Source organism: Podarcis erhardii (genome assembly GCF_964252035.2).
Source record: "Podarcis erhardii genome assembly, chromosome: 18".
Classification (NCBI taxonomy): domain Eukaryota; kingdom Metazoa; phylum Chordata; class Lepidosauria; order Squamata; family Lacertidae; genus Podarcis; species Podarcis erhardii.
The window spans coordinates 7,830,816-7,858,809 of record NC_138516.1 but is presented as its reverse complement, the minus strand read 5'-3'; the positions used below and the strand labels follow the sequence as shown (position 1 = coordinate 7,858,809).

The 27,994-nt window shown below is 48.5% G+C and overlaps 2 protein-coding genes across 2 annotated transcripts in view; one reads left to right on the top strand and one right to left on the bottom strand.

Annotated features, from left to right (window-relative positions):
- Positions 1-10: 10 nt before the first annotated feature.
- Positions 11-27,842, top strand: HCN2 (hyperpolarization activated cyclic nucleotide gated potassium and sodium channel 2). Its single transcript, XM_081846119.1, has 7 exons — positions 11-822; positions 10,550-10,711; positions 12,891-13,109; positions 18,071-18,217; positions 19,437-19,677; positions 21,912-22,076; positions 23,675-27,842. Exons 1-7 carry the CDS (start codon positions 418-420, stop codon positions 24,673-24,675), a joined length of 2,340 nt encoding a protein of 779 aa, XP_081702245.1. The 5' UTR covers positions 11-417; the 3' UTR covers positions 24,676-27,842.
- Positions 15,617-27,994, bottom strand: part of MADCAM1 (mucosal vascular addressin cell adhesion molecule 1) — a 122,966-nt gene continuing 110,588 nt past the window's right edge. Inside the window, exon 5 of the transcript XR_014152350.1 lies at positions 15,617-16,161. The gene's annotated coding sequence lies outside the window, so the exon portion shown is untranslated. The remainder of the gene's footprint in view (positions 16,162-27,994) is intronic.

The window sequence follows — 27,994 nt, the reverse complement described above, 5'->3', positions numbered from 1 at the left end:
CAGTGGTACCTCGGGTTAAGTACTTAATTCGTTCCGGAGGTCCGTTCTTAACCTGAAACTGTTCTTAACCTGAAGCACCACTTTAGCTAATGGGGCCTCTTGCTGCAGCCACACGATTTCTGTTCTCATCCTGAAGCAAAGTTCTTAACCTGAAGCACTCTTTCTGGGTTAGCGGAGTGTGTAACCTGAAGCGCCTGTAACCTGAAGCGTATGTAACCCGAGGTACCACTGTACACACATTTTACTTACAAAGCAAAAACACCCACCCCCTGTCTCTGAACCTTCTTCCGCTGCTGATTCCCCAGCTGGTTTCTGCCATTGCATCCAATCAGTTTATGACACTCGCTGTTCGGCTGGTTCCTGTGTTCCTAAGACGTCTTTTCCCCTTCCCCCTCTAGGTTCTACTGGGACTTCACCATGCTTCTCTTCATGGTGGGGAACCTCATCATCATCCCCGTTGGTATTACCTTCTTCAAGGACGAGACCACGGCCCCCTGGATCGTGTTCAACGTAGTGTCGGACACCTTCTTCCTCATGGACCTGGTGATGAATTTCCGGACGGGGATCGTCATCGAGGACAACACGGAGATCATCCTGGACCCTGAGCGCATCAAGAAGAAGTACCTGAAGACGTGGTTCGTGGTGGACTTGGTCTCCTCCATCCCTGTGGATTATATTTTCCTCATCGTGGAGAAGGGCATCGACTCGGAGGTCTACAAGACCGCCCGGGCTCTGCGCATCGTCCGCTTCACTAAGATCCTCAGCCTTTTGCGGCTGCTTCGCCTTTCGAGGCTTATCCGTTACATTCACCAGTGGGAGGAGGTAGGATTGTTTATTCATTTGCAGCCTTCCTAAACCCACTGGTTTCCCCCAGATTTTGCTGGACTACAGCTCTCTTCAGCAGCAGCTGGCGAGGCCAGTGGTCAGGGATGATAGGAGTTGTGGTCCTGTAGTCTTTCAGCACCATGGAGAGCTCTGAGCTTGGGGTAGTTGTTTCCCTGAAGCGCAGAGAGCTTCCAAGTAGGTGGGGAGCTGTGTTGGTCCCGGGGGGGGGGGGTTTACCGAGAGGCGTGGGTCGAGGGTCTGGAGACTGTCCACCAAGGGCGAAGCGAGGTCCAAAGCAAGAAGCCGGGCATGGTTGGGAACTCTGGAGGAACAGGTCTGGGTGCTGGCAGGAACAGGTAACCAACGATGTTGCTCCCGCAACCTGGGCCTGGGCTGACTGGCCTTTATCTCCTCTGAGGCCAGGGGCGGTCCCGGCCCACAGGTGACCCGCCTCTCTTGGCCTTAAGGCGAGCACTCCTCCTGAGAGAACTTAGTTCCCTCCGCCTCTCTGCCCTGAGCCTCTGCAGCTCAGGAGAGGCTGGAGGGTTACCGGACCCAGAGGCAACCTCAGCTTCCCCTGACGGGGCTGAGAGTGGAGCACCTGCAGGCAGTGGGTCCTCAATCACCCCCGGAGCCAGAGTGGATTCATCTGGTGTCTGCTCCTGAGGACCTGGCACAGGTGCGGGCCCTTCAGATTCAAGCCCCTGCCCTGGCTCAGCCAGCCCTGGAGGCTGGGACTCCTGTGCAGGCTGGGATTCCTCCAGTTCAGCCTTTGAATCAGATTCCCAGGCCATCACAGGAGCTCAGGCAAGTCATGCAGTACCATGGAGAGCTCTGAAGTGGCCGTTCAGTGTTATAAAGGAATTTGAGGTTGTGTTTCAATACCATGGAGAGCTCCAAGAGCTCATTCAGCGCAGTGGAATTTCAGGTGGTTTTTCAGTACCATGGAGAGCACAAAGTTGCCATTCAGGACCACGGAGAGCTCCGCAGTTGTCTTTCAATGCTGTGGTTCCCCATTTGTGGAATCCTTTCCCCAGGAAGGCTCGCCTGGCGCCTTCATTAACATATCATTAACATTAGGCTCAAGGCATAAATGTTTCTCTATAACCAGGCCTTTGGCTGATTGACATCCTATGGCCTTTGAAACGTGTTTGTGGTAGGGAGTTGTTGGTCTGTTGTTGTTTTTTGTTCTGGAACCCAAAATTTGGATTGAGCCCAGAACAAACCAGGGGCTGGCTTTTGGGCTGAGGTTTTCTCCAGAGTTACAAATCCAGATGGGATCAAATTGGCCACCTGTCCTCTTCCTGTCCTCTCTTCCATGACCTAAGCTACCTTGAAGGGTGGGAGGCTATGACGATGGGGGAGAACCTTGAGATCCTTGGAGGAAAATGGAGATGTACATGAAAAACACAAAAAACATACATTTTTAATAGATAGTGGTTAAAGACATATGGTTGAATAAATGGAGACAGCCTGGCCTTCCCACTTTTCAGGAAGAAATGTCAGATGTGGAAGACTGACGGTCCTCAGAAGGATATCGCAGAGCTGGAGAGGGTTCAGAAATGGGCGATCCAAATTATCAGGAAATAACCCACACACCTCCCTCTGATGAGGAAGGGGTACAACATCTGGGATTTTTTAGTTTGGGAGGAAAGTCAGCAAGGGGGAATGTGATGGAGGTTTGGAAAATAAATGCATGCCATGCAGAAAGGATAGGGATGTGGGTGGCGCTGTGGGTTAAACCACAGAGCCTAGGACTTGCCGATCAGAAGGTCGGCGGTTCGAATCCCCACGACGACGTGAGCTCCCGTTGCTCGATCCCAGCTCCTGCCAACCTAGCAGTTCGAAAGCACGTCAAAGTGCAAGTAGATAAGTAGGTACCACTCCGATGGGAAGGTAAACGGCGTTTCCGTGCGCTGCTCTGGTTCGCCAGAAGCGGCTTAGTCCTGCTGGCCACATGACTCGGAAGCTGTACGCCGACTCCCTTGGCCAATAAAGCGAGATGAGCGCCGCAACCCCAGAGTCGTCTGCAACTGGACCTAATGGTCAGGGGTCCCTTTACCTTTACCTATGCAGAAAGGAAAGGGGGAGAGTTTTTTCTCCTCTCGCAGTTTAGGGAAGTTTTTATTTTTTTTTATAATAGATTTTTATTAAGATTTTAAAGGTTACAGAAAAAAAATAAAGTAAACAATCAAAGAAGAAAAAGAAAAACAGTGCATATAAGCAAAAAACAGAAAAAAGAAAAAAAAGATAAAAAACAAATCCAACCTTTAACTCACTTACTTACATTCACTTATTTCCTTGACTTCCTCACGCCTCCCATTTTTGTATTCTAATTCAATTAGATATTCCAGCAAATCCTTCAAGCTTTGTTTTTATCCTAATAATTTGTCTTAACATATTATAATTTTACATTCTCTCTTTCACCAATTCATTTTTACTTAATCCTTTATGTCTTTTCTGCTAAAACCACATAATTTTCTTTTCCCAACATCTTTCTAACAGTCCTTAATTTTGCAATATTTTTGAAGATAAACTTTAAATTTTTTCCAATCTTCTTCCACCGACTCTTCTCCTTGGTCTCGGATTCTGCCAGTTATCTCAGCCAGTTCCATGTATTCCATCACCTTCATCTGCCATTCTTCCCGGGTGGGTAGATCTTGTGTTTTCCAATACTTTGCAATGAGTATTCTTGCTGCTGTTGTGGCGTACATAAAAAAAGTTCTACCCAGGGAAGTTTTTAATGTTTGAATTTTTTTTTTTTTTAATATTCTGTTGGGAGCCGCCCAGAGTGGCTGGGGAGACCCAGCCAGATGGGCGGGGTAATTGTGTGTGTGTGTGTGTGTGTGTGTGTGTGTGTGTGTGTGTAAATAAATAAAATCATCATCACCACCACCACAACACTAGAACTTGGAGCCATCCAAGTATTGTTAGAAACTCAGATAATATAAACTAGGAGCCAAATGGCTCCTTAATTCAAGGTTGCAGCTGCCAAAACAGAATGCCTTGTCGCCATTTTGGGGCAAGACAGCTCTAAAGTCTTTTTTATTGATTGATTGATTGATTGATTGATTGATGGGCTGTGATTGATTCTCAGTGAAATATCTGGCTAGTTCAGGTGACAACCTTGAGGTGAGCTAAGAACTCTGAGAACTTTAAAGAAGGAAAGTCCCTTGATCCAGGGTCAAGTCCACATATTTACTGATCTGTCCCTACTTCTTTTTCTTAATGGTGACACGAACCATTCATAACTTAAGAATATTCTTCACCACCGTCTTCCGTTGTCTTCCGTGTACAGTGGATGTTGTGTGGGAATATGTTGTTGTTGTTCTTTAGTTGTTTAGTCATGTCTGACTCTTCGTGACCCCCTGGACCAGACCACGCCAGGCACTCCTGTCTTCCACTGCCTCCCGCAGTTTGGTCAAACTCACGTTGGTAGCTTTGAGATCACTGTCCCACCATCTCGTCCTCTGTCGTCCCCTTCTCCTTGTGCCCTCCATCTTTCCCAACATCAGGGTCTTTTCCAGGGAGTCTTCTCTTCTCCTGAGGTGGCCAAAGTCTTGGAGCCTCAGCTTCAGGATCTGTCCTTCCAGGGAGCACTCAGGGCTGATTTCCTTCCGAATGGAGAGGTTGGATCTTCTTGCAGTCCATGGGACTCTCAAGAGTCTCCTCCAGCACCAGAATTCAAAAGCATCCATTCTTCGGCGATCAGCCTTCTTTATGGTCCAGCTCTCACTTCCATTCATCACTACTGGGAAAACCAGAGCTTTTACTATACGGACCTTTGTTGGCAAGGTGATGTCTCTACTTTTTAAGATGCTGTCTAGGTTTGTCATTGCTTTCCTCCCAAGAAGCAGGCGTCTTTTAATTTCGTGGCTGCTGTCACCATCTGCATTGATCATGGAGCCCAAGAAAGTCAAATCTCTCACTGCCTCCATTTCTGTGTCGGAATATATTTGCCATGAAAGGCTTTTCTAATTTGTGGGATGGGAAGGGAAAAAAAAACTCAATCTCTTTCTGACCTGGAGGCAAATTTAGTCCTCTGTCCAAGGTGCTGAAGCCACTCTCCTAAGTGATTTCTGCAAGTCTATGATTTTCTCCCTCAATTTGACACTTCGTCGCTCATTAACAGGGAGAGATCCTCAGTTTTGCCACCTTAAACGATGACGAGCGACAAGGAGGAACAAGACATGGGCAGCTAAGTTTCTAACTGCGTCCCCTGAGCAAATTCTGCAATAGGAAACTGGGACCGGTATAAACAAGGAGAAAAATAAAGGGCTTCAGTTTGGCATATGCAGCTACTTACTTGAAAGTAAACGATGCTGAACAGAGTGTGATGTATTTGGAATCTTATAATTTTAGGGTTGGAAGGAATCTTGAGGGACACCTCCGCCCCTGCAAGGCAGGAATCTCGACTAAACTTCTTAGAGAACATGTTATTAGCAGCGTGAGTGTGGATAGCAGCCCAGGATACAGTCATAACTCGGGTTACAGAAGCTTCAGGTTACGGAACGCCAAAACATGGAAGTAACGGAACGGGTTACTTCCAGGTTACGGCAGTTGCGCATGCACAGAAGGACTAAATCGCTGGCCACATGTGGTCACATGCTGGCTGTACGCCGGCTCCCTCGGCCAATAAAGCGAGATGAGCGCTGCAACCCCAGAGTCATCCGCAACTGGACCTAATGGTCTGGGGTCCCTTTACCTTTACCTAAGAAGCAGGGGGGCACCTGGGTGTGCTGGAGATACTGGCACCAGTGACTCCAGTTAATCGAAACAAATAGTTTCAACAGGATTTTGAATAAACGTGCAATCAATTGCTACCCTTCTGAATTTCATTGCAATTTTTATCTTCCTTAGCGGGTCATGCAAACCACTATTCTGAATACAGTCATGCCTTGGAAGTCAAACTGAATTCGTTCCAGAAGTCCGCCTGACTTCGAAAACGTTCAGAAACCAAAGCGCGGCTTCCGAAAATTCTCTACTTTTCCGTGTATAAGACTATGCTTTTTTACTCTAAAATAAACCACGGAGCCTAGGGCTTGATGATCAGAAGGTTGGCGGTTCAAATCCCTGTGATTGATGGGGTGAGCTCCCGTTACTCAGCCCCTGCTCCTGCCAACCTAGCAGTCCGAAAGCACATCAAAGTGCAAGTACATAAATAGGTACCACTCTGGCGGGAAGGTAAACGGCATTTCCGTGCACTGCTCTGGTTCGCCAGAAGCGGCTTAGTCATGCTGGCCACATGACCTGAAAAAACTGCGGACAAACGCCGGCTCCCTCGGCCAGTAAAGCGAGATGAGCGCTGCAACCCCAGAGTCAGCCACGACTGGACCTAACGGTCAGCGGTACCTTTACCTATTTAATGTTCAAAATCTGGGCTCGTCTTATACATGGATAGTATAGTGGTACCTCAGGTTACAGACACTTCAGGTTACAGACTCCACCAACCCAAAAATAGTACCTCGGGTTAAGAATGTTGTTTCAGGATGAGAATAGAAATTGTGCGGCGGCAGCGGCAGCAACAGCAGGAGGCCCCATTAGCTAAAGTGGTACCTCAGGTTAAGAACAGTTTCAGGTTAAGAACAGACCTCCGGAACGAATTAAGTTCTTAACCCGAGGTACCACTGTATCTCCCCCCCCCCATTTTCTTAAATCGGAGCCCCCACAAATAGGAGGCGTCTTATACATGGGGGGCATCTTATAGACAGAAGATACGGTAGTTTGCAAACTGGAAGAGTCACTTCCGGGTTTCAATCGTTCAGGAGCGGATTTGTTCGGGAGACGAGGCATTTGAGATCCAAGGTAGATGCTTTTGGTTGGGTAGGGGGCATGGCGGATGGGTTTATGGATCCGGGGGGGGGGTGAGTTTATGGAGCCACTGGCCTGGAGTGGGACAAGGCACGACCCCCAAAGGTGGTTGCTGCCTCGTGTCAGTGATTTTGCCCTGTCCTTCTGTGTCTTCCGGAGAAACTGCAGCCATCTCCGTGTCGTAATTTTTGCCGGAAGGGGAGCATCTGTGCATCGGCTGCGAGTTTCCACATGCCAGCTCCCCCCCCCCTCGACGCAGGCCATGCGCCGCAGAGAGGCCCTTGTCTCTCCCCTGACCCCAGCTGTAATTACCCGCTAGATTGAATGTTGGAACAATTAATACGTCCTCGTCAAACGACGAGCCTTTTGTGATTGCGTTTCCTCCGCGCAGAGAGAGAGATAGAGCTATTTCCATGCTGCCTCGAGCCTGCGATCAAAGCGGCAGTAGCGGCGTTGGTGGTCCGCAGGGGAGGGTCCCCTCCGCTGCAAATGATTGCGGTCACCAGTTCGAATCCTGCCTTAACTACTTCCGGGAAGCAGGAGCTGTTTTATTAGGCTGCGTCTCTGACATCTGCAAAGCCCTAGGTTCATATCCTGGCACCTCTGCTTCATAAGAGTTGGAATACCAGAGGGCCTCCTCTCTCGCCCAACGTTCCTGCTCAATCGCTTAGCGATATTTCGAACCCGTCTTTTCCCAGACTGGGGACTCCTTCTGGCTGACCCCTCCTGGTTCCTTAAGCAGGTCAGCAGACAAGTTTATTCATTGATTTCCCACCTTCTCCAATGACAGCATAGCTGTCAACCGTCCCTTATTTGGCGGGAAACTTCCCTTATCCCAGTGCCGTGTCCCGCTGCTGTCCCTTATTGATGATGTTCCTTAAATTTCTCGGGTTTCAAAGGACGCAGCTCCTCTCCCTCCCTCCCTGCCGGCCAGGGAGGAGGGAGGCTCCAACTGTGTTGCTTGGCTCCCAATAAGGAGTCTAAGAACGACTGGGGGGTGGAGCTTGCATGCCTTGTGCCGATCAAATCAGCCGCCTTGCCTGGGGACTCGCCTTTGCTCAGCGCTTCCCAGCGGAGAGGTGACGGTGGTTTCCCTTGCTGCATCCCCTTTGCCGGGTTGCTGCGCTGGGGGAACCACCGCTTGAGGCTTCGCTTGGCTGCTGGCTGGGCTTTCTGCCTTTGGCTCGGAGGGGCTCAGAAGTCGAACATACCTGTGCTTGGAAAATCCCTTACTTTGGCTGCTGATCCCTTATTTTCAAATCTGTAAGTTGACAGCTATGGTCCATGGTTCAGCCACCTCCACACTTAATCCCTACAACGACCTTACAAGGCAGGCTAAGAGACATTGCCTGATTCCAAGGTCACCCTGTGACCTTCATGACCAGGGCCAAATTTAGGTTTGATGAGGCCCTAAGCTACTGAAGTTATATGTCCAGCTGTCCTTTGTCAACAACAAATTGCTGCTGTTTTTTGTGTCAAATATATGCTATATGGTCATTTATGGACCTAATAGGTGTCTCAAGCCATTTGCACAAAAAGGACTGGTTTGGGGTTTTGCGGGGGAAAGTACTTTAAAACATTTTTTTCAATTCATTATGCATTATTTCCCAATACATCTTCCAAATATTTGAAGTCAGCAATCCGGTCACCTCTCAGCCTTTTATATGTATTTAGCTTTCTGTTATTTTAACTTGCGTAAGCTGCTTTGAGCCCCGGTCGGGGGGGGGGGAGGGGGCAGGATATAAATATAACAATAACTTTAATAATTATTCCTTTTGCTCTTAGGAGTGCGGCATCGAGAGGCCCATTTTCTGTTTCAATTTTACAGTAAAATAAAGAACGAAACAGATAATCAGTGGACTGGCCATCTTGTTCTGTTTTGTAGGTGCAGGAGAGTCTTCGTAGTGGCTCTTAAGACCATTTTAGTCTGGCGAGCTTTTCAAAGAAACAGAACAAAACTTCAGAACTTTAACAGTAATTGCGCCCCCGTTTTCAATGTGATGATATATATATATATATATCATCATGTGATGATATATATATGATGATATATATATATATCACCCAGTTTAGTGTTATTTCTCTAGAACTGGCCTTTCATCTAGCATCTAGATCAAGGGAAGTAATAGTGCCACTGTATTCTGCTCTGGTCAGACCTCACCTGGAGTACTGTGTCCAGTTCTGGGCACCACAGTTCAAGAAGGACACTGACAAACTGGACCGTGTCCAGAGGAGGGCAACCAAAATGGTCCAAGGCCTGGAAACGATGCCTTATGAGGAACGGCTAAGGGAGCTGGGCATGTTTAGCCTGGAGAAGAGGAGGTTAAGGGGTGATATGATAGCCATGTTCAAATATATAAAAGGATGTCACATAGAGGAGGGAGAAAGGTTGTTTTCTGCTGCTCCAGAGAAGCGGAAACGGAGCAATGGTTCCAAACTACAAGAAAGAAGATTCCACCTAAACATTAGGAAGAACTTCCTGGCAGTAAGAGCTATTTGACAGTGGAATTTGCTGCCAAGGAGTGTGGTGGAGTCTCCTTCTTTGGAGGTCTTTAAGCAGAGGCTTGACAACCATATGTCAGGAGTGCTCTGATGGTGTTTCCTGCTTGGCAGGGCGTTGGACTCGATGGCCCTTGTGGTCTCTTCCAACTCTAGGATTCTATGATTCTATGATCTGTCTCGATTGAGATATTTGTCTTCCAAACTGGCTTACCACAGAAATGTGGGGTGTAGATCATAGAATTGTAGAATCTTAGAGTTGGAAGGAACCCAGTGGTCATCTAGTCCAACCCCCCGTGATGCAGGAATCTCGGCTAAAGTACCCATGACAGATGGCCACCCAACCTCCGCTTAAAATCCTCCAAGGAAGGAGAGTCCGCCATCTCTTGTGGGAGTCTGTTCCACTGCCGAACAGCTCTTACTGTCAGAAAGTTTTTCCGACTGTTTAGTCGGAATCTCCTTTCTTGTCACTTGAAGCCACGGGTTCGAGTCCTCCCCTCCAGAGCAGGATAAAATAAGCGTGCTCCCTCTTCCGTGTGACAGCCCTTCAGATATTTGAAGATGGCTCTCATATCTCCTCTTTCCCAGGATAAACATACCCAGCTCCTTCGACCGTTGCTCATCAGGCTCGGTTTCCAGACCTTTGATCATCTTGGTCTCCCTCCTCTGCACATTGCTCCAGCTTGTCAACATCCTTCTTAAATTGTGGCGCCCAGAACTGGACACAGGTGTGGTCTGAGCTGGGCAGAATAGAGCGGGACTATGGACTATAACTTCCCTTTTAGGGACACGGGTGGCGCTGTGGGTTAAACCACAGAGCCTAGGACTTGCCGATCGGAAGGTCGGCGGTTCAAATCCCCGCAATGACGGGGTGAGCTCCCGTTGCTCGGTCCCTGCTCCTGCCAACCTAGCAGTTCGAAAGCAAGTGCAAGTAGATCAATAGGTACCGCTCCAGCGGGAAGGTAAACGGCGTTTCCGTGCGCTGCTCTGGTTCGCCAGAAGCGGCTTAGTCCTGCTGGCCACATGACCCAGAAGCTGTACGCCGGCTCCCTCGGCCAATAAAGCGAGATGAGCACCGCAACCCCAGAGTTGGCCACGACTGGACCTAATGGTCAGGGGTCCCTTTGCCTTTACTTTATGACTCCCCTTGATCTGGACACTAGATTCCTGTTTGATGCAGCCTGGAATAGCATTAGCCTTTTTTGCTGCTGCATCACACTGTGGGCTCATGTTCAGCTTGTGGTCCACCAAGACCCCTAGATCCTTTTCACACGTACTGCTAGCAAGCCAGGTGTCCCCCACCCTGGTTCTTCCTGCCAAAGGCAGAACCTTACATTTGTCCCTGTTGAAATTCGTTTTCTGAGCCTGGGCCCAGTTCTCCAGTCCTGAAATAATATATGCGTTTTCCTTTCAGATCTTCCACATGACCTACGACCTGGCCAGCGCCGTCATGAGGATCATCAACCTCATTGGAATGATGCTTCTCCTGTGTCACTGGGATGGCTGCCTCCAGTTCCTGGTTCCCATGCTCCAAGATTTCCCCAGCGACTGCTGGGTCTCCATCAACGGGATGGTGGTGAGTCCGGTTGCCTCGACATCTTACCCCCTCTTGGCTCTTGCTATTGGGAGCCGGCCTCCATAATAATAATAATTTAATATTTATACCCCGCCCATCTAGCTGAGTTTCCCCAGCCACTCTGGGCGGCTTCCAATCAAAGTTAAAAACAATATTAAAAACCTTCCTCAACAGGGCTTCCTTCAGATGTCTTTTAAAAAGAAGATAGCTGCTTATTTCCTTCACATCTGAAGGGAGGGCGTTCCACAGGGTGGGCGCCACTACCAAGAAGGCCCTCTGCCTGGTTCCCTGTAACCTCACTTCTCGCAGTGAGGGAACCGCCAGAAGGCCCTCGGCGCTGGATCTCAGTGTCCGGGCTGAACGATGGGGGTGGAGACGCTCCTTCAGGGATACTGGGCCGTTTAGGGCTTTAAAGGTCAGCACCAAGACTTTGAATTGTGCTCGGAAACGTCCTGGGAGCCAATGCAGATCTCTCAGGACCGGTGTTATGTGGTCCCGGCGGCCACTCCCAGTCACCAGTCTAGCTGCTGCATTCTGGATTAATTGCAGTTTCCAGGTCACCTTCAAAGGTAGCCCCACGTAGAGCGCATGGCAGTAGTCCAAGCGGGAGATAACTAGAGCATGCACCACTCTGGCGAGACAGACTGTGGGCAGGGAGGGTCTCATCCTACGTACCAGATGGAGCTGGGAGACAGCCGTCCCGGACACAGAATTGACCTGCGCTTCCATGGACAGCTGTGAGTCCAAAATGACTCCCAGGCTGTGCACCTGGTCCTTCAGGGGCACAGTTACCCCATTCAGGACCAGGGAGTCCCCCACACCCGCCCGCCCCCTGTCCCCCAAAAACAGTCCATGAAGACTAGGAACAGCCTCGTCCCCCTAATTGCCTCCCCTCTCCTCATCACGGAAATGCAGGCCTTGGGGAAACATAGGCACTCTCCCCCCCCTTCCTTTCTCCCTCTCTCTCTAATAATTGCTTTTACACAGTGCTTTTTTTCCTTAAATAAAAATGTTTACGGGTTTTGACCTTTAAAGCCCTTTGTGGCTTAGGGCCCTTGTATTTACGGGACCGCCTCTCCTGGCATGCCCTGCAGAGGACCTTAAGGTCCATGAATAACCATAGTTTAGAGGTCCCGGGCCCTAAGGAAGTCAGACTATCCTCCACCAGGGCCAGAGCCTTTTCAGTGGTGGCTCCGACCTGGTGGAATGCTCTGTCCCATGAGACCAGGGCCCTGCAGGATTTAACCTCCTTCCACAGGGCCTGTAAGACAGAGCTATTCCGCCTGGCTTTCAATCTGAACTTAGCCTGATTTTTTATTCCCCTTCCTTCCCTCCCCTTCCCCTTTTTATGAAGGTTACCCGCTCTGGGGTCCCACAGCTAATTCTCCCCTGGTCTCCTCGCTGGCCCAAGTAGGACCAATTCAGCCAGCTAGCCCTGGGGATTGTCTAATGTCCATGCAGAAAGTAGGCACCCTATATATAGAAAGGAGCAAACCTGGGATATTTTAGGGAGCAGGCTAGCAGGCGGGGCCCATGACTTACATCATAGGAGCCTACACAACACAAAACACTGTTCCTCTATGTAGGTTTTATTTTATTTGTTTTTCGTCTTATATTTTGGAAATGTACATCCAGTTTTCTTTTCCTTTAAATTTTTTTGGGGCCCCCAAGAGAGTGGGGCCCTAAGCTATAGCTTGTTTAGCTTATACTGTGGTACCTCGGGTTACATACGCTTCAGGTTACACACGCTTCAGGTTACAGACTCCGCTAACCCAGAATAGTACCTCGGGTTAAGAACTTTGCTTCAGGATGAGAACAGAAATCATGCGGCGGCAGCAGGAGGCCCCATTAGCTAAAGTGGTGCTTCAGGTTAAGAACAGTTTCAAGTTAAGAACGGACCTCCGGAATGAATTAAGTACGTAACCAGAGGCCGCGTCAGTCCCTTCTCCCTCCTGGGGAAAAGCCCGCAAGAGCCGCACGAAGCTTGTGTGTGGCTCTTGGGGGCTTTTCCTGCCTGCCTCCCCCCTGCATTCGCTCCATAGGACGCACAGACTTTCCCCCTTAGTTTTTAAGACGGAAAAACTGCATCCTATGGTGCGAAAAATACGGTACATTCTCGGCCTTTTGGCTAAGATAAAGTGTAGCTTCCTCCTGTGACCTGCCTCTCTCTCTCTTCCAGAACGACTCCTGGAGCGAACTGTACTCTTTCGCCCTCTTCAAGTCGATGAGCCACATGCTGTGCATCGGTTACGGCCGCCAAGCGCCGGAGAGCATGACCGACATCTGGCTGACAATGCTGAGCATGATCGTGGGAGCCACATGTTACGCCATGTTCATTGGCCACGCCACGGCCCTCATCCAGTCCCTCGATTCCTCCCGGCGCCAGTATCAAGAGAAGGTATTTGTTGGGCAGGGAAAGCGAGGTTGCGCAAAGACGCGCGGTCCGTTGGGTTGCGTTTCCGTGGCTGAGACAGGGCAACCGGTGGCATGGATCCCGTTGTTCAACAACAACAACAACAACAACAACAATTTATTATTTATACCCCGCCCATCTGGCTGGGTTTCCTCAGCCATTCTGGGCAGCTTCCAACAAACCACTAAAATACAATAACCTATTCAACATTAAAAGCTTCCCTAAACAGGGCTGCCTTTGTTGTTGTTTAGTCGTTTAGTCATGTCCGCCTCTTCGTGACCCCCTGGACCAGAGCACGCCAGGCCCTCCTGTCTTCCACTGCCTCCCGCAGTTTGGTCAAACTCATGCTGGTAGCTTCGAGAACACTGTCCCACCATCTCGTCCTCTGTCGTCCCCTTCTCCTTTTGCCCTCCATCTTTCCCAACATCAGGGTCTTTTCCAAGGAGTCTTCTCTTCTCATGAGTTGGCCAAAGTCTTGGAGCCTCAGCTTCAGGATCTGTCCTTCCAGTGAGCACTCAGGGCTGATTTCCTTCAGAATGGAGAGGATTGATCTTCTTGCAGTCCATGGGACTCTCAAGAGTCTCCTCCAGCACCAGAATTCAAAAGCATCCATTCTTCGGTGATCAGCCTTCTTTATGGTCCAGCTCTCACTTCCATACATCACTGCTGGGAAAACCAGAGCTTTTACTATACGGACCTTTCTTGTCAAGGTGATGTCTCTACTTTTTAAGATGCTGTCTAGCTTTGTCATTGCTTTTCTAGGGCTGCCTTTAGATGCCTTCTAAAAGTTTGGTAGTTCTTTTTCTCTTTGACATCTGACAGGAGGGCGTTCCACAGGGCGGGCGCCACCACCGAGAAGGCCCTCTGCCTTGTTCCCTGTAACTTGGCTTCTCGCAGGGAGGGAACTGCCAGAAGGCCCTCGGAGCTGGACCTCAGTGTCCAGGCAGAACAATGGGGGTGGAGACACTCCTTCAGCGTCTTGTCCCAGCGTTTCCTTGTCCCAGGGAGAGCACGAGTGTGACAAACCTCATACGTTCCTGGTCTTTCACATTTATTCCTACGGCGTTAGACTGCACCTGAATGTGGAAGCTCCATCTAGCTGGAAAAAAGGGAAAGCAGAAACAGAGCCCTGCGGTCATTTCCATCACAACCTCTCCTTTCTCCAACTGCCCTGAGACACAGCAGATATGATTTTATTTAATCTATAGATATGTATGTCAATATATAGGGAGCAATAAGGTCTCCTATTTAATTCTTCCTTTAGAACCAAGAGTCTTTTAAGAACCAAGAGGACCTCAATCTTCTTTTCTTTTGATCAGATTTTTGTTGTTGAGATTTTTCCATAACAACAGTAAAATTGTAGCTGTGGTGGGGAGGGAGGGAAGAAGGAAAGAAAGGAACAATAGAAATAAAGGGAAGAAAGAGAGAGAAATAGAAAAATAAATGCAGCAATAGATGAAAAAAATATTTCCATCTGGTGTTTACGTGAAAGAACATAGGGTTACAGTACAATGGTACCTCAGGTTACATATGCTCCAGGTTACAGACGCTTCAGGTTACAGACTCCACTAACCCAGAAATAGTGCTTCAGGTTAAGAACTTTGCTTCAGGATGAGAACAGAAATCGTGCTCCGGCGGCATGGCAGCAGCAGGAGGCCCCATTAGCTAAAGTGGTGCTTCAGATTAAGAACAGTTTCAGGTTAAGTACGGACCTCCGGAATGAATTAAGTACTTAACCTGAGGTACCACTGTATTAAAAACCTCCGACCCATGCGAACATCCATCTTCTCTGCTTTCTGTTAAAGAATATTTATTTTCAATTGAGGAATCATTCCTTCCCTTTACCCATGAAAATCTTTAAAGGATAGAGGACAGCTCGGTTTTAGAGCCGACGGCTGGAGGCTGTTTTGACCAGCCCTCTTCCTGTCTCCTGAAGCAAAAGGCTCTTTTTTTGACAACCTCGTTGGGTCCTCAGAGGCACCCCCACCACCAAAAAAACCCCCGCTTCAACTGAGCGATCTCTGGATGCGACTGCTACCCGTATTCTGACAGCCACGGCCTCGTGGGGCTGGCGATTGGCGCAAGACGCAGAAAGCAAAGAGAGTTCTCTGTCGCCAACGCCTTGGCATTCCTGCCAGGCAGATCTGTAGGGCAAAACTCACCTTCTTAGGCTTTTTAGGTCAAGTGGTTTTTCAGGCCGTGGTGAAGATCTCTGGCTTTCTATCTTTCACAAGAGGAGGCGGCTTATTAAGGAGGTTGCCGTCTCAAAGAAAGGACTGTTTTGCCTGTTTTCTTTCCATCTATATGGGCTTTCCTGGCGTCCAGTGATGCTTTGCGGTCTACTAAATGTTCTGAAAATAGAAGGGAAGAAATGGAGGCAGTGAGAGATTTTACTTTCTTGGGCCCCATGATCACTGCAAATGGTGACAGCAGCCACAAAATTAAAAGACGCCTGCTTCTTGGGAGAAAAGCAATGACAGCAGCCACGAAATTAAAAGACGCCTGCTTCTTGGGAGAAAAGCAATGACAAACCTAGACAGCATCTTAAAAAGCAGAGACATCACCTTGCCAACAAAGGTCCGTATAGTCAAAGCTATGGTTTTCCCAGTAGTGATGTATGGAAGTGAGAGCTGGACCATAAAGAAGGCCGAAGAATGGATGCTTTTGAATTCTGGTGCTGGAGGAGACTCAAGAGTCCCATGGACTGCAAGAAGATCAAACCTCTCCATTCTGAAGGAAATCAGCCCTGAGTGCTCACTGGAAGGACAGATCCTGAAGCTGAGGCTCCAAGACTTTGACCACCTCATGAGAAGAGAAGACTCCCTGGAAAAGACCCTGATGTTGGGGAAGATGGAGGGCGCAAGGAGAAGGGGACGACAGAGGACGAGATGGCTGGACAGTGTTCTCAAAGCGGCCAGCATGAGTTTGACCAAACTGCGGGAGGCAGTGGAAGACAGGAGGGCCTGGCGTGCTCTGGTCCAGGGGGTCACGAAGAGGCGGACACGACTAAACGACTCAACAACAACAAAATGTTCTGCTCAGGGGCCCAAACGACCAGGTTTGATTCCCACCTTTTGGGACATGTTGCTTCGAGTGGTGTGTCAGCAAATGCCGCTATTTATACTGGCGATTCCTCCGCAGGCGGTAAAAGCTGTTTTTATGGGACTTAAGCTGAAAGTTTAATGGCCAGTCTCCCATTTCCTGAGGCAAATTTCAGGAGGAGGTGACTCGTGTTTGCAGACGGTCGGTGTTTTTTTCACCTGCGTGGTGGTTGTCCCATGTTCTAGTGGCAGGGAGTTCCCCAGGTGCTGTGGCAAGCCGCAGCAGCGGTTTTAGGCTGGAGGACCTGAGGTCCGATCGCTGTTCGATAACCTCCTCTGTCACAACAGCCGAAAGGACTCTCTTTGCAACTTGGGGGGTCGGCAGAAAGGGAGTGCCGTGTCCCATTCTTGTATTAGCAAAAGTTCTAGGATAGCCAGCTGGCCACAACATGTTATTCTTCCTTTTAAACTGAGGAATCCCAAGTCGTTAACTGCCAAATTAACGGAGGTGTCGATGCAGAAGGGGCTTGACTCAGTTCTGCAGGAAGAACGTCCCAGTTCCAGGCCTTAATACTAATACAGTGGTACCTTGGATCTCAAACTTAATCCGTTCCAGAATTCCGTTCCAAAACCGAAGCGTTCCCAAACCAAAGCGTGCTTTCCCATAGAAAGCAATGCAAAACAGATTAATCCGTTCCAGACTTTTCAAAACAACCCCTAAAACAGCAACTGAACATGAATTTTACTATCTAACGAGACCGTTGGCCCCTAAAATGAAAGCGACAACCAATGTGCTGTACTATAAAATAAATATTGTATTTGTATTGTAGATGATAAAAATTAAAATTAAGGAGCCTACACAACACTAAACACAGTTGCTGTATGTAGGTTTTATTTTATTTGTTTTTTATCTTATATTTTGGAAAGGTACATCCAGTTGTTTTCCTTTAAATTTTTTGGGGGGCCATCAAGAGAGTAGGGCCCTAAGCTATAGCTTGTTTAGTTTATACGTAAATCTGGCACTGGTTATTTCTCAAGAACCATGAGGTCTAGAGTCTTGCTTTAGGTCCATGGTTCAGCCTCCTTCTATGTCGTTTGGTTTAGCTTTCTCTTCCGTACTTAACGTAATTAAGGGTTCGAAATGCCTTCGCGCTCACCGCAATTTCTCTCTCTTCTCCCCACAGTACAAACAAGTCTTTATGTCTTTTTTTTTTTTTAAATATTATTAATGTTGCAATACATATATGAAATCTTTACATAATGATACATATACATTATATTCATGAATTCACACTTTCACATTTCATTATGCACCAACATTTATCCATTTCTTATTTCTTGCCCTCCACCCGTGCGTGACTTCCTTGTTATTATTTTGTAACTTTATTACGGAGATTGTATTTTTGCATCTTAATAATTAAGCATTCAATCTTATATATCTGCTTAGCTTCACTTAAGGGACGCGGGTGGCGCTGTGGGTTAAACCACAGAGCCTAGGACTTGCTGATCAGGTCGGCAGTTCGAATCCCCGCAACGGGGTGAGCTCCCGTTGCTCGGTCCCTGTTCTTGCCAACCTAACAGTTTGAAAGCAAGTCAAAGTGCAAGTAGATAAATAGGTACCGCTCTGGCGGGAAGGTAAATGGCGTTTCCGTGCGCTGCTCTGGTTCGCCAGAAGCGGCTTAGTCCTGCTGGCCACATGACCCGGAAGCTGAACGCCGGCTCCCTCGGCCAATAAAGCGAGATGAGCGCCGCAACCCCAGAGTCGGTCACGACTGGACCTAATGGTCAGGGTTCCCGTTACCTTTAGCTTAACTTAACTTTGTGAAATCAGTCCACACATATCAATAAATTAAGGGTTCAAAATGCCTTTGCTCTCACTGCAGTTTCTCTCTCTTCTCCCCGCAGTACAAGCAAGTGGAACAGTACATGTCTTTCCACAAGCTTCCTGCTGACTTCCGACAGAAAATCCACGATTACTACGAGCATCGCTACCAAGGCAAGATGTTCGATGAGGACAGCATCCTTGAGGAACTGAACGAGCCTCTGAGAGAGGTAAGAGTTGTCCTTGGACCCCGTGGAAAAAAGGCAGGTTAAGAGACTTGTCCTCTGTGCAGGGCCGGATTCAGGTTTGATGCGGCCCTCAGCTCCTGAAGGTAATGGGGTCCTTTCTATGTCCAGCTGCCCTTTGTCAACAACAAATTCTCGCTGTTTTTTGTGTGTTGAATATATGCTATATGGTCATTGATGGACCTAATAGGTAGCCCAAGCCGTTTGCACATCACAAAATATGTATTTCATCTTAGTAATTGCTGAACTGAAATACAATTAAGAAGAAGTATATTAACAGTGAAATGCAATTAAGAAGAACTATAGTGAAATAATTACTAAGCTTTAACTTAAAATGATTTTTTTTTATTCATAATGAACTTAATAATGCAAACACATTGACATTTGGTGATAAGAAAAGTTCCTTTAGAAACACAGTTGACAAAGACTCATAATCTAGTCTCTAGAAACTTGCTATAACATGAAGTTATAGTAGGTGTGAATATATGATGCAAACTACTCATAATTATAAATAGCAGAATGTAGGCACCCTATAAAAAGGGACGCAGGTGGCGCTGTGGGTTAAACCACAGAGCCTAGGACTTGCCGATCAGAAGGTCGGCGGTTCGAATCCCCGCAATGATGGGGTGAGCTCCCGCTGCTCAGTCCCTGCTCCTGCCAACCTAGCTACTGTTCCGGTGAGAAGGTAAATGGCGTTTCCATGCGCTACTCTGGTTCGCCAGAAGCGGCTTAGTCAAGCTGTATGCCGGCTCCCTCGGCCCATAAAGCGAGATGAGCACCGCAACCCCAGAGTCGGCCACGACTGGACCTAATGGTCAGGCGTCCCTTTACCATTACCTTTACTAATAATTATAAATAGCAGAATGTAGGCACCCTGTATATAGAAAGGAGCAAACCAGGGATATTTGAGGGAGCAGGCTTACATGACTTACATCACAGGAGCCAACACAACACAAAACACTGTTGCTTTATGTAGGTTTTATTTTATTCGTTTTTTATCTTATATTTTGGAAATGTACATCCAGTTTTAGCAGAATGTAGGCACCCTATAAAAAGGGAAGCGGGTGGCGCTGTGGGTTAAACCACAGAGCATAGGACTTGCTGAACAGAAGGTCGGTGGTTTGAATCCCCACGACGGGGTGAGCTCCCGTTGCTCGGTCCCTGCTCACCGTTCACCTGTTCCTTCTGCTGTCCTTCTCTCCAGGAGATTGTCAACTTCAACTGCCGCAAGTTGGTGGCCTCCATGCCTCTCTTCGCCAACGCTGACCCCAACTTCGTCACCGCCATGTTGACGAAGCTCAAGTTTGAGGTCTTCCAGCCGGGCGACTACATCATCCGGGAGGGCACCATTGGCAAGAAGATGTATTTCATCCAACACGGCGTGGTCAGTGTCCTCACCAAGGGCAACAAAGAGATGAAGCTCTCAGATGGCTCTTATTTCGGAGGTGAGGCTCTGATGAAGGATCCCACAGCTACTGTATTTTTCGCTCTGTAAGACGCCCCAGACCACAAGACGCACCTAGTTTTGGGAGGAGGAAAACAAGAACAAAAATGTTCTGAATCTCAGGAGCCAGAACAGCAAGAGGGATCGCTGCGCAGTGAAAGCAGCAATCCCTCTTGCTGTTCTGGCTTCTGGGATAGCTGTGCAGCCTGCATTCGCTCCATAACACACACACACATTTCCCCTTACTTTTTAGGAGGGAGAAAGTGAGTCTTATAGAGCAAAAAATATGGTAATTCTCCCCTGGTCTCTTCGCTGGCCCAAACAGGACTTATTTAGCCAGCTAGCCCCGGCGATCATCTAATGTTTACTGGATGGATTTCCCCCCTAAATTGATTTTTACTTCTGAATTTATTCAAAATTTATTTTTCGAAATAGGACTAATTCAGCCAGCTAGCCCTGGTGATCATCTAATGTTTATTGGATGGATTTCCCCCCTAAATTGATTTTTAAATCTGAATTTATTCGAAATTTATTCAAATTTATTTTTAATTCTGAATTTTTAATTCTGAATTTATTTTATACTGTATTTTATGTGTTTTTTTGTTACATCAATTAAGTGTTTTAAATTTGGTGTTAGCTGCCCTGAGCCCAGGAAGAGCGGGGTATAAATAAAAATTTATTTTTATTATTATTATTATTATTATTATTATTATTATTATTATTATTAATTACCTTCCAGGCAGGGTAGATAAAAATCAATGATTTTAAAAAAATAATAATTAAAAAATGGATCAAAAAATGTTAACTGTTTCCTCCTGCATCCTTTATAATATTCCAAATCCATTGTATCCAAAATTCACCATTACACTACGAGCGCCGTTCCACCCCTACTAGTGATTCTAACTGCTTACGATGGTTTTTAAGATGAATTATAAATTTTCCACATTTAATAATAATAATAATAGAATGTGGAAAACTTATAATTCATCTTTAAAATATTATTATTATATGTAATATAAACCTTTTGCCCTTTTACTAAAGATATAAATCTTTCCCCCTTTTATTAAAATATTATTATTATTATTAGTAGTAGTAGTAGTAGTATTACTTATACCCCACCCATCTGACTGGGCCTCCCCAGCCACTCTGGGTGGCTCCCAACAGAATATCTAAAACACGATAAAACATCAAACATTACAAACTTCCCTAAACAGGGCTGCTTTCAGATGCCTACTAAAAGTCAGATAATTTTGGTTTTCCCAATTTCTGATTCTTCTGGTCATTTTGGCATAAATCCATCGACTTAATCTGCCATTCTGCGATTCCTGGACCTTTTCCAATTTTACAGTAAGCTTTTTGAGGTGATACGGTGTCATAGCTGTCAACCGTCTCTTATTTGGCGGGAAAGTTCCTTGTCCCAGCGCCGTGTCCCGCTGCTGTCCCTTATTGATGGATGTCCCTTAAATTTCCCGGGTTTCAAAGGAAGCAGCTCCTCTCCCTCCCTCCCTCCCTGCCGGCCAGGGAGGAGGGAGGCTCCAGCTGTGTTGCTTGGCTGCGTTGCTCACCCAATAAGGAGTCTAAGAACGACGGGGGGGTGGAGCTTGCATGCCTTGTGCCGATCCAATCGGCCGCCTTGCCTGGGGACTCGCCTTTGCTCAGCGCTTCCCAGCGGAGAGGGGACGGTGGTTTTCCTTGCTGCGTCCCCTTTGCCGGGTTGCTGCGCTGTGGGAACCACCGCTTGAGGCTTCGCTTGGCTGCTGGCTGGGCTTTCTGCCTTTGGCTCAGAGGGGCTCAGAAGTTGAACATACCTGTGCGGAATCTCACTGAGTGCAAACTTCCGGTAAGATGGCGACGGAGATAGCAGCATAGTCAGGTACGCCTGCCTTCAATTAAGATTTTAAGTAGGTTTTTTTTAGCCTTCCTGGACTCTAATTTTATAGTTTTAATGATTTACTGGCTGCCTTATCACCTCACCACTGCCCCTGCTTTTCCTAGTCAACGTTTTATTGTTTTACTGGCTTGTTGCTGTGCTACTGACCAAGCTGTGCCAGGGAAATCCCTTATTTTGGCTGCTGATCCCTTATTTTCGAGGCTGCTGGTCCCTTATTTTCAAATCTGTAAGTTGACAGCTATGTACGGTGTGGTCGGGTTTTATTCACTTGGCAGGGGTTGCGACTGAAATCCGTGTTGCCTGTGTGCTGGGGAAAAAAACTTATTTCCTATCTTTCATTGCAGAAATCTGCTTGCTGACCAGAGGCCGGCGTACAGCCAGCGTCCGAGCAGACACGTACTGCCGCCTCTACTCCCTCTCGGTGGACAACTTCAACGAAGTCTTGGAGGAATATCCCATGATGAGACGAGCTTTCGAAACAGTCGCCATCGACCGCCTAGACCGCATAGGTATTTTGTGGGGTCCCCCACCCCCTGGGGGAAATTCTGCCCCATTCCTCGACTTCAGAAGGGGTAGAAGAGCCTTGGCAGACTACTAATAATTATAAATAGCAGAATGTAGGCACCCTGTATATAGAAAGGAGCAAACTGGTGATATTTTAGGTAGCAGACGGGGCCCATGACTTACCTCCTAGGAGCCTACACAACCATAGCTGTTCACTTTTCCCTTTTCTTGCGAGGAATCCTATTCGGAATAAGGGAATTTCCCTTTAAAAAAAGGGAAACGTTGACAGCTATGTACACAACACAAAACACTGTTGCTGGATGTAGGTTCTGTTTTATTTCTTTTTTATCTTATATTTTGGAAATGTACATCCAGAGGTTTTTTCCAAAGGGGCCCCTCTATTCTAGCATCCTGACCTTGATCAGAATCAGAATTATAGAGTCAGAAGGGACCCCGTGAGGCATCTAGTCCATCCCCCTGCAATACAGGAATCTTTCGCCCAACCTGGGGCTCGAACCCATAACCCTAAGATTAAGAGTCGTGTTCGGCGACTGAGCTCTCCCAGCTTCACAGAGACTGAGCTGAGGGAATATCGGAAGAGCCTTGGTAAATCAGGCCAGTGGCTGGACACCCTTGTCCGGCAGCCTGACCAACCAGATGAGGGAAAGTCTCCACGGAATTCGAACACAAGACTCTCCCCGCTTGCGGTTTCCGGCAGTACCACTTTCAGCGCCACTGAGTGATGATGATGATCTTCATCTTCTTTGGCAATCACTGGTAGCCGAGTTTGTCTTCCACAAACACAGTTTTAACAGTGAGTTCATAAATGACTGTGGAGGCCAATTCTGGACCCACACATCCTTCCACAGTGGGGACATTGGTTTCCAGGCAGGAGTTGATCCCGGTGAGGGTTTGCCAAGCGTGCCTTCCTCTTAGCACGTTTCTCCCTTGCGTCCTGAGTTCAAGTGTCTTCAAAGCCCACGACACCTTTGGGAAAGGCTGTTCCCCAGTTGGAGCACTCGCAGGCCAGTGTTTCCCAGTTGTCGGTGTTTATACTACATTTTTTAATATTTGCCTTGAAAGAGTCTTTGAACCTCTTTTGTTGACCTCCAGCATTATGCTTTCCATTCTTAAGTAAGGAATAGAGTAGTTTCTTTGGAAGACGATCATCAGGCATCCGAACGACATAAGGTGACGGGACCCCCGACCATTAGGTCCAGTTGCGACCGACTCTGGGGTTGCGGTGCTCATCTCGCTTTACTGGCCGAGGGAGCCGGCGTACAGCTTCCGGGTCATGTGGCCAGCAGGACTAAGCCGCTTCTGGCGAACCAGAGCAGCGCACAGAAACGCCGTTTACCTTCCCGCCGGAGCGGTACCTCTTTATCTACTTGCACTTTGACGTGCTTTCGAACTGCTAGGTTGGCAGGAGCAGGGACAGAGCAATGGGAGCTCACCCCGTCATTGCGGGGATTCGAACTGCTGACCTTCCGATCGGCAAGCCCTAGGCTCTGTGGTTTACCCCACAGTGCCACCCGCGTCCCTATTATCATGAGTATGATGCTACAATGTTGATCCTCTCTCCTTTTTCCCCTCTCCCCGCCAGGCAAGAAGAACTCCATCCTGCTGCACAAAGTCCAGCACGACCTCAACTCGGGTGTCTTCAACAACCAGGAGAACGAGATCATACAGGAGATCGTCCGCTACGACCGCGAGATGGTCCAACAGGCGGAACTCCATCATCACGCGGCCATGTTTGCCCCAGCGCCTCAGCCCCAGGTGACATCGGCCATCGCTACGCTCCAGCAGGCCGTGGCCATGAGTTTCTGCCCGCAGATGGCCAGCCCATTGGTGGGGCCCCTGGGACTGGGCTCCCCGCGCATGGTGCGCCGGCTGCAGTACCAAGGCCCCGTCCCAGGGCCCTTCACCATCTCGCCGGCGCTGCTGCAACAACACCAGCAGCTCAACCTGCAACAACAACAGCAGCAGCAACAGCAGCAACAACAACAACATGGCGCACCGCAGCAACAGCCACCACAACGCCCGCCGCCACAGCAGCCTCCCGCCCCTTTCTCCGCCGTGGCGCCCAGGCCGCCCATCCAAAGCCCCCTGGCCAGCCGGACGTTCCCCTACGGCGGCGCCAAAGGCCAGTCGGGTTCCCAGCTCTCGCTGACTCAGCAGAAGGCGCCCGGCTCGCCGCAGCGGCTAGCGGCGCACAAAAGCACGCAGGCACTCCCCACCAGCAGCCTGAGCCAGGAGACGCGCCCGCTGTCTGCCTCGCAGCCGTCGCTGCCGCACGGCATCTCTCAGACCATGGGCCAAAGCCCGCCGCCGTCCGCCGGCGAGTCCTCTTCCTCCATCGCTGCCGCGGCAGGGCAAGGCCAAGGGGCGTCCCCGGCCTCCTCTTCCTCCTCGCCGGCCCCCTCCGCCCAGAGCCCCGGAGGTACGCCCCGGGGGGCTGCGCCTCCGGCCCGTGGGGGCTTGCCCCACCCGGTGCCCGTGGGGTCCCCTACGCCACCGCCGGACTCGGGCGCCGCCCGCAAGGACTCTGCCCTTAGCACGCCCGACACGGACCCAGCAAAACCCAGGTTTCCGTCCAACTTGTGACCTTTGACCCGAGCAGCCGGCGGCACCGTGGCGGCCACGGGGTGAGGGCGGCACCCCCAACCCGGCTGGCGGCAGGGCGGCACTGCAATGCCCATCGCGGCGGCGCCTTTTCTCTCTTGCGGACCGCTCCGTTTGCTGCACAAAACTGGTGGCAAGGGGAAAGGGGGGCAGGCCAGATCTTTGCGGGGACGGGGGGGCGGGGGTCGTGCCCCTGTGCCCGCCGCAACGCTTGGTGCCCGCCGGGCAGCTTACGAAGCCTGCTTGCGGGGAAAGCGGGGCAGGAACCCCCATGGCTCGTACAGAAGTTGGGGAAAGTTTAGGGGGGAGCCTTGTTCCTCTCCCTGGAAAAGGGGGTGTTGGTATTTGAGTGTGTGTTGAGAGAGAGAGATTAAGAGAGCCAGCTGCCCCCCCCCTCCACCGTCACCCGTCGCTCCTGACCAAAGTTTGGCTCCCGGTGACCCCATCTCCTCTCCATCCCACCTCGCCCTGCTGTGACTGCACCACCGAAAGCCATATTACCGCGCAACTTTAACCCAATACGTGTAAGGTATATACATGCATAAATACATATATATCTCCAACAGTTAATATCAATTATAGATATCTATACGGTAAAAGACCACATGCGCAGAGCCTTATGCAACTGCTCCACGGAGAACCCCAGAAGGAAGGGGATTGGGGGGGGGGAGCAGTTAGGAAAAAGTGGTGTCGTTGGAGAGAGGGAATTTGGAGCGGCGGCGGCCCCACACTTTGCCAGCAGTCGAACCCTCCGCCTCCTGTGAAAACCTGGTTTTCCTGTCTTTGCATGCCTGCTAAAAGGCTTTATTTTTTTGCAGGGGGGACGTATTAAATACCAGGTGTGACATTTGGGGAAATGGCGAGTGGGTTCTCTGGAAGTCCCCAATCCGTGGAGAAGGATTTGCGTGTTTTTGCCTGTCTGCTATTCTGCCCCCCACCCAAACTTTCTGCTCTAGTGCCTTCTGTTGCAAGCCTGTCGTTAGCAGCTTACGGAACTCACTGCCACAAGGTTTCGGGCAAATTCAGGGAGGGCAGTTCTAGCGACAACCTTCCCCCCCTCCCTGTTTGTTTCCTCGCGTGTGTGTTGGCGGGCTGTGCGGGTTTCGCGGCCCTTTGGAGCGTCGCAAAAAAAATCATTGCTGAAGGCGGTATATCACTGGCTGCTTCCTACTGGTGTTGGGAGTCAGGATACTGGTCTTGATGGTCTGGTGATCTGTTCCAGCTGGGCTAATTTAGCTTCTTAGCGTTCCTTCCATGTGGCTTATTTTACTTTGCTTTCTTAAATGCAACAGTTAAAACAGAGCGTCCACATTCAGAGGCGGTCTACCTAACAGTGGTGATCAGTGGAAATGCAATTGCATGGGGTGTTTGTGTGAGGAGGGGGGGATTTGGTGGCCCTCTGTGGGTGCCCCCTCAGGGACCCCCAATTCCTGTCCCCCCCCAAACAGCCAGCGTAACCAATGGTTTAAAACAAATGTGTTTCACAGAACATATACAGTGGTACTTTGGTTCTCAAACCTAATCCGTTCCGGAGGTCCGTTCCAAAACCAAAGCGTTCCAAAACCAAGGCTCGTTTTCCCATAGAAAGCAATGCGAAGCGGATTAATCCATTCCAGACTTTTAAAAACAACCCCTAGAACGGCAATGTAACATGGATTTTACTATCGAATGAGACATGGATCCATAAAACGAAAGCAATAAGCAATGTACTGCTGTCACACAATCAATTAATCAGTAGCTGAACTGGGTTCCACGCAGTCACAAAAAAAGAGCCGCAAAAACAGAAACCCAAAATAAATAGCAAAAACAAACAGACCTCAGTGTAACACTCAAATCGGAAGCGTAACACTCAAAACGGAGCACGTTCGGCTTCCGGAAAAAGTTTGCAAACCGGAACACTTCCTTCCGGGTTTGCAGTGTTTGGGTTCCAAGTGGTTTGAGTACCAAGGCGTTTGAGAACCAAGGGACCGCTGTACACCTTTAGGTGCCAGGCGAAAACGTTCCTCTTCAACCGGGCCTTGGGGTGATTGACGCCCTATGCCCTTTAAAATCTGTTGTGGAAGAAAGGATTATTGCTTTCCTTCTTCTTGCTTTTTGTCATCTATTTTGCATTTTTCATATTGCAATTTTACATTGTCAACTGCCTTGAGAGCTATGGCTATCGGGCAGTATGCAAATTATAATAATAATAATAATAATAATAATAATAATAATAATAATGTTCCCCACCAGTCTCCTCCAAGATACCACATTGTACCAAATATTTGTCCTCCTTGGAGCATTGAAATAAATGCGACTCGCAATCCCATTCATCTCTTATATATATATTTATTAGTTTTTTAATATATCATTTTCAACTGTCATTCAACATAGGTCACACCTTATACAGTTTTTCTGGACATCCATCATCCCCTTCTGAAAATTCCCCAATTTTTTCACTTAATTTACATTTCTTAATTTCACTATTGCTTTTCATTATCTATTGACTCTCTCATCATAGCCTCCCTTACAATATTTCGTATATTCCTCCTTGCAAAACTTCTTGTGGTCCTGCTAGCGTAATCTGTTAATTACGGCTGCTTTTCAAATAGTTTGCATGTTTATTCCAGTCTTCTGAGAATCTCTGGTCCCTTTATCTCAATGGGTCTCCTCTGAGTAGGACTTCGTTGAAGGCAGCCCATCTATATCTTTTAAAAACTGGGCTTCTTTCTATAAGCAGAAGGCATGGCAGGGTTAGAAAATCTGCCAATATACCGTATTTTTCGCTCTATAAGAGGTACCAGACCACAAGACGCACCTAGTTTTTGGAGGAGGAAAACAAGAAAAAAAATATTCTGAATCTCAGAAGCCAGAACAGCAAGAGGGATCGCTGCGCAGCGAAAGCAGCAATCCCTCTTGCTGTTCTGCCTTCTGGGATAGCTGCGCAGCCTGCATTCGCCCTATAAGACGCACACACATTTCCCCTTACTTTCTAGGAGGGGAAAAGTGAGTCTTAGAGAGCAAAAAATACGGTATTCAGGGCCTCCTTGGCTGCTGGTGACTGGCTGCTCTGTGGGTGGAGAAATGAATTCTCCAGCGGAAATGAGTAGCCATCCTTAAGAGAGCGATGCTTGGAGTCTCTATTCCCATCCCCACAATGTTCCTCTTTTTTTTTTTAAAAAAAAGCAAAAATCAAGCTGTAAAGTATTTTCCTTCCTTTCTCCGAATGCAATATGGTCCTTTGAAATGCACCCACGAGCATCTGTGCTTCCTCCTTTAAAAAATGGCAATAAATCTATCGAGCAAAATGGGCCACAGATGG